General features: G+C 46.7%; 1 protein-coding gene across 5 annotated transcripts in view; it reads right to left on the reverse strand.

Moving 5' to 3' along the window:
* Window positions 1–6,000, reverse strand: part of RFC1 (replication factor C subunit 1) — a 121,517-nt gene extending 115,517 nt beyond the window's left edge. For all 5 annotated transcript variants that reach the window (XR_004971353.1, XM_036331484.1, XM_036331488.1 and 2 more), the window contains exon 1: window positions 5,608–6,000. Coding sequence is in view for 4 of the 5 variants with exons in the window: in XM_036331484.1 (XP_036187377.1) it covers window positions 5,608–5,610 (3 nt within the window). In the remaining variant the exon portion in view is untranslated. The remainder of the gene's footprint in view (window positions 1–5,607) is intronic.

Genomic DNA, 6,000 nt, shown 5'->3' on the forward strand with positions numbered 1-6,000 from the left:
GGGCACATCCCCAGTAGGAGGTGTGCAGGTGGCAGCTGATCGATGTTTCTCTCTCATCAATGTTTCCAACTCTCTATTCCTCCCCCTTCCTCTCTGTAAAAAAATCAATAAAATATATTTAATTAAAAAAAAAAACTTCCCATCTTTGCAGGCAACAAGTGTTATGTATCAGTTGTGTATTCTTCCTGAGAGATTTTATCTTCAAGCAAATATGTATATATTCTTTTCTCTCTTTTACTGTATAAAGTTGTAGCATACTTCACATATTTCTTGAACCTTACTTTTTTCACTGAATTAGCTTGGCAATTGTTTCACAGCAGGGCATAACGTTTTTCCTTTTTTTTTTTTTTAATATGTTCTTATTGATTTCAGAGAGAGGAAGAGAGAGGGAAAAAGAGTTAGAAACATCAATGACGACAGAGAATCAACAACTGGCTGCCTCCTGCACGCCTCCCACAGGGGATTGAGCCCACAACCCAGGCCTGTGCCCTGACCAGAAATCAAACCATGACCTCCTGGTTCATGGGTCTACATTCAAGCACTGAGCCACACTGGCCATGCAAGTTTTTCCATTTTTAATGGCTGCATAGTATTCCAGTTTGTAGATATAGCATTTTATTCTCTTATTGATAACTTCTAATTGAAAAATATTTGAGAGGACAACCAAGATGGCGGCATAAGGTATACACCTGTACGTGCCGCCCCCCACAACCACATTAAAACTACAACTAAAAGACAAAACGGCTTTCATCCAGAACCACGGGAAAGCTGGCTGAGTGGAAGTTCTACAACTAGAAGAAAAGAAAAAAGAGCATTGAGGCTGGGTAGGAGGTGCAGAAGCGCCAAGAACAGAGGTACGAAGGCGCGCGAACCGGGCTGCACCTGGGTGCATAGTTTTTTTCAATCGGGAGATACAAGCTCCTGACTGCACTGAACTCACAGCACTGAACTCGTTTCTGGCGAGACTCTAGGGACCCAGACTCCTACGGGAAGAAACTGGACTGTTTGGCATCGGGTCAGGAAGCAAGGGTGGCTTTCTTGCAGAACTGCTCGCAAGGATCATTGTTACTGTGGGGGCGCGGGACTCGGGATGTGGAGACCTGGAGACCTGGAAATGGCTGACAGACAGCCATCACTGTTTGCTCCGCCCTGGTGATTTTCTGAGACCCCGCCCTACCCAATTTACAACCCACCCAAGCTGTGCGCAGCGGCGAATCGCCTGTCCTTTTGCAGCCTAACCTAACAAAGTGCAGCTGGGTCAGAGAGCCCCAAAAGTTCCAAAGCCCAAACAAAGAGGCGAAATCTGCAGATTTAGTGGTAGCTCCTGCTGCGTGGACTCACACATTGGTTGAATTTGTATGTCCTTGGAGAGCCAGGAGCCAGTGTACCCAGTGGTCAGATACCAGATTTCAACTCCTCACATCTGTAAGTGACACACTCAAGAAGCAGACTCAGTGAGCACCAAAGCCCCACTGAAACAAGTCCTGCCCCATAAGGGTGTCTCCAGCACAGCAGTTCTTCCACTATAGACACAGCTGGTCCTTGCAATCAATTGGCCTGTAGGTCATTTCCTCCCAGGGATACCAACAGCAGTCAAGACTTAACTACAACAAGACTGTGCACCCAGCCCACAAAGGGGTGCACCAAGAGTGTCAACCTCAGGTGATTGGGGAGGCTGAGCCACTGGGCCCTATAGGACACCTACCACACAAAGCCACTCTATTAACACAGGGAAGCAGCCAAAATGCAGTCACAAAGAAACAGGTCACAAATGAAAGAAAAGGAGGAAAGCAAACTACTGGATATAGAGTTCAAAACCACAGTTATAAGGTTACTCAAGAATCTTCTACAAACCCCCAAGGAACTTAGTGAGACCTTCAAGGATCTTAATGAGAATATCAAAAAAATGGAAAAGGAACAGTCAGAAATTAAGCATACACTGACTGAAATAAAGAATAATATACAGAGATCCAACAGCAGACTAGAGGATCCCAAGAATCAAGTCAAGGATCTGAAATACGAGGAAGCAAAAAACACCCATCCGGAAAAGCAAAAAGAAAAAAGAATCCAAAAATATGAAGATAGTTTAAGGAGCCCTCTGGGACAACTTCAAGCGTACCAACATCCGAATTATGGGGGTGCCAGAAGAAGAGAGAGAACAAGATATTGAAAGCCTATTAGAAGAAATGACAGAAAACTTCCCCTACCTGGTGAAAGAAATAGACTTACAAGTCCAGGAAGCGAAGAGAACCCCAAATAAGAGGAATCCAAAGAGGACCACACCAAGACACATCATAATTAAAATGCCAGGAGCAAAAGACAAAGAGAGAATCTTAAAAGCAGCAAGAGAAAGTCAGTTACCTACAAGGGAGTACCCATACGACTGTCAGCTGATTTCACAACAGAAACCATGCAGGCCAGAAGGGAGTGGCAAGAAATATTCAAAGTGATGAATAGCAAGAACCTACGACCAAGATTACTCTACCCAGCAAAGTTATCATGTAGAATTGAAGGTCAGATAAAGAGCTTCACAGATAAGGAAAAGCTAAAGGAGTACATCACCACCAAACGAGGATTATATGAAATGTTGAAGGGTATTCTTTAAGAAGAGGAAGAAGAAAAAGGTAAAGATAAGAATTATGAATAACAAAGGGTCAACAAATACATATCTACCAACAAGTGAATCTAAAAATTAAGTCAATAAAAAAATCTGATGAACAGAATAAACTGGTGAATATAATAGAAGCAGGGGCATAGAAAGGGAGTGGACTGACGATTCTCAGGGGGAAGAGGGTGTGAAGGGTGTGGGAAGAGATTGGACAAAAATCTTACACCTATGGATGAGGACAGTGGCAGGGGGTAAGGGCATGGGGTGGGGTGGGAACCAGGTGGAGGGGAGCTATGGGGGGAAGGGGGGAGAGGAACATCTGTAATAATCTGAACAATAAAGATTTATTTTTTTTAAAAAAGAAAAATATTTGAGAAAAAAATGCAGGTCCCAGGACAAGAAATGTTAACCTGGTGCATATGGAAAGGCTTCAGAAGATATGTAAACCCTCTAAAATAGTATATATATGTACCAATATGCATTTCTGTAGGCAGAATATTTGCATACCATTCAAATTATCAAAGGGACATATGACCCAAACAGATGTTAAAGTCTACTGTACTAGAACTGGTATACAAATGTCTAAGATTTTGCTACTTTTTGTGCTGGAGACAGGAAAACTAAATTACTTTTTTAAATTGAGTTTGAGAAAAAGAGGAAGGGAGGGGGAGAGGGAAGGAGAGGGGAGGGGGAAACACTGATGTGAGAGCAAGACATGGATAGGCTGCCTTCTGCACGCCCCTTATCAGGGATCAAGCCTACAACCCGGGCATGTACCCTGACCAGGAATTGAACCTGCAACCAGAAAGACTAAATTAAGTGTCAATATAATCCAAAATTCTTATCTACTTTATTGAACATTATTAACTGCTGTTTTCCATTAACAAAGAGCAAAACTGACCAATATGTCTTCTTTTCTTACAAGGGCTTTGTTTTTCATCTGGACGGTGAAAAGAAATTCTAAAGAAAAAAAAATAACTGCAATGTAAAGTATCTCTAGGTGAAAATGATCAAATAAAGCTGACCATACCAGTTTTGTTCACGGTAACTGACAACAGCAGAGGCATCTATGATGCCCCTTAAACTCTATGTAACATTCCATAAAGAGTCCTTCCTGCCCTGGCCGGTTCGCCTCAGTGGATAGAGCGTTGGCCTGTGGACTGAAGGGTCCTGAGTTCAATTCCAGTCAAGGGCACATCCCAAGTTGTGGGCCCGATCCCCAGTAGGGGGCGTGCAGGAGGCAGCCAATCGATGATTCTCTCTCATCACTGATGTTTCTATCTCTCTCTCCCTCTCTCTTCCTCTCTGAAATCAAAAAAAATTTTTAAAAAGTCCTTCCTGAGAAAATTAGATTATGAGTAGAATGTAAATGTATACTGCCTACCACATGCTAGGCACCAAAATGGAAGCTTTACATATATAATCTCGTTTAATCCTCAAGATAATTACTTAAGGCAGCTGTATTTCCCCCTTTTATAGGTAAGAAGATGGAGGCTTAAAGAGTGTAAAGTTAAGCCCCAAACCACAAACTGATTAAATGGCACAACAACACTAAAACATCCCCTCACTCTCACCTTCAGGACTCCAAATCTCATCAACTTTCCACAACACTGTAGTGCCTGAAGTATGATCGTTTTATGGAGGTGGTATAAACTAGCAGTCAGAAATCCCTGGGTTCTAATTCTAATTAGACAATGTATTAGTTGTATGACAAATGGTTGAAACTCTGAAAGCCTTCTTTACCATCTGTAAAACTAGATTGCTGTGAGGTTTAAGTGAGAAAAGGTAGTAAAATAGACAGATCACATATTGACCTGAAGAAGATACTTACTCCAAGGTAGCTATAATCATTATTTTATCCATCTTGGAAAAAAAACACAAGGTTTCCCAATTTAGCATAAAAAAACTTCCCCCCCCCCCCCCCACAATGCTGGCATTGTGACAAACTGAAGAAGGATTGGAAAAATCATGTCTAATTATTCAGTATATTCTGGTGTAATGAACATCATAAAGTGTCCTTTAAGTTAAAATATCTCAAACACAGGTCTGTATCTATGGCCCTAGCACCGCGAATGTCTGTTTTGGCGGCTGCATAATTATCTCCCTCCTCATTTAAATGCTTTATGCAAAATCCTGCACTGAGGTTTCTGGGTTGTTGCTGTGAAGATGTTAACATCAGGTGATAAGCGATGACAGCTGTCAAATGTATTACATCTGTTTTTACTGGGGGGGGGGGGGGGGTCGTGTTAACCCTTTGACTTCTGTGCACCCATCAAGACAAAACACCCTCCCCAGGCCCTAGGTCTCCAAGCGCCTGCGTGAGCAGCTCCTGAAACTGTTAATAACAAAGTTGAAGGCCTGAGATAACTTATTCATAAGAAAAAAAAAAAAAGTTTGTTACATTCCTTTCCCTTAAGACCTAAAGAAGCTTTGAACGGCCCTGACCGGTTTGGCTCGGTGGATGGAGCGCCGGCCTGTGGACTGAAGGGTCCCGGGTTCGACCCTTCAGTCAAGGGCATGTACCTTGGTTGCGGGAATATACCCAGTGGGGGGGGTGCAAGAGTCAGCTGATCGATGTTTCTAACTCTCTGTCCCTCTCCCTTCCTCTCTGTAAAAAATCTATAAAATATATTTTAAAAATAAATTTAAAAAGAAGCTTTGAACGCTTCACCTAGGACCTAAGCCCAGGTCCGGGGCAGTGCTGAGCAGGAAAACCACTGTTCTGCACCCCGAAACCTCCTTCGAGACTCTTCCTCCCACCCTGCCCCCAAGAGTGGGAAAGAGCGCCACTGCCGCGCACCCCAAAAGCCCGGCGCGCCGGCTGCCAAGCGAAGCGGGGCGACCGACGCCCGGTGGGTGGTCCCCTCGGTGCCTGGCTCCCCTCAGAGCCGCGCACCCCGTCCCCCCGCCCGCCCCGCCCCTCCGCACCACGAGGGCCCCGTCCACACCCGCCCGCGGCCTCCCGCGCCCAGAGCCGCACGGCCTCCCCGGGGGCTCACCATCGCAGCCCCAGGACACAGCGCGGGCGGGCGGGCCGGCGGGGTGGGGGATCCGTTACCGGAGCTCGGGACCCATTCGCGCCAACTACTTCTCCCTCGCAGCGGCGAGGAGGCGGAGGCGCGGCGCCTGGCGATGACGTCACAGGCGCGCGGGGCCCGGCGGTGCGGGCCGCGGCGGGAAGTGCGACGTGGACGCCGGGCGGCGCGGGCGGGCGGGCCGCAGCCTCGCGAGGAGCGGCGGGACCCCGCGCGGAGTCGCGCCCTCGGGCTCTGGCGGGGGCGCTCGCGGGGGACTTCCGAGCCCGGCTTCCGGGAGGGCGGCTCCCAGGCCCTCCCGCCTCCCGCCGGGGCCGCGCGGCCCGCCGTGGCTTCCCGCTGCGCCACCCGCAGTGA

The sequence above is a fragment of the Myotis myotis genome, unplaced genomic scaffold (assembly GCF_014108235.1).
Source record: "Myotis myotis isolate mMyoMyo1 unplaced genomic scaffold, mMyoMyo1.p scaffold_m19_p_1, whole genome shotgun sequence".
In the NCBI taxonomy this organism is placed as follows: Eukaryota; Metazoa; Chordata; class Mammalia; order Chiroptera; family Vespertilionidae; genus Myotis; species Myotis myotis.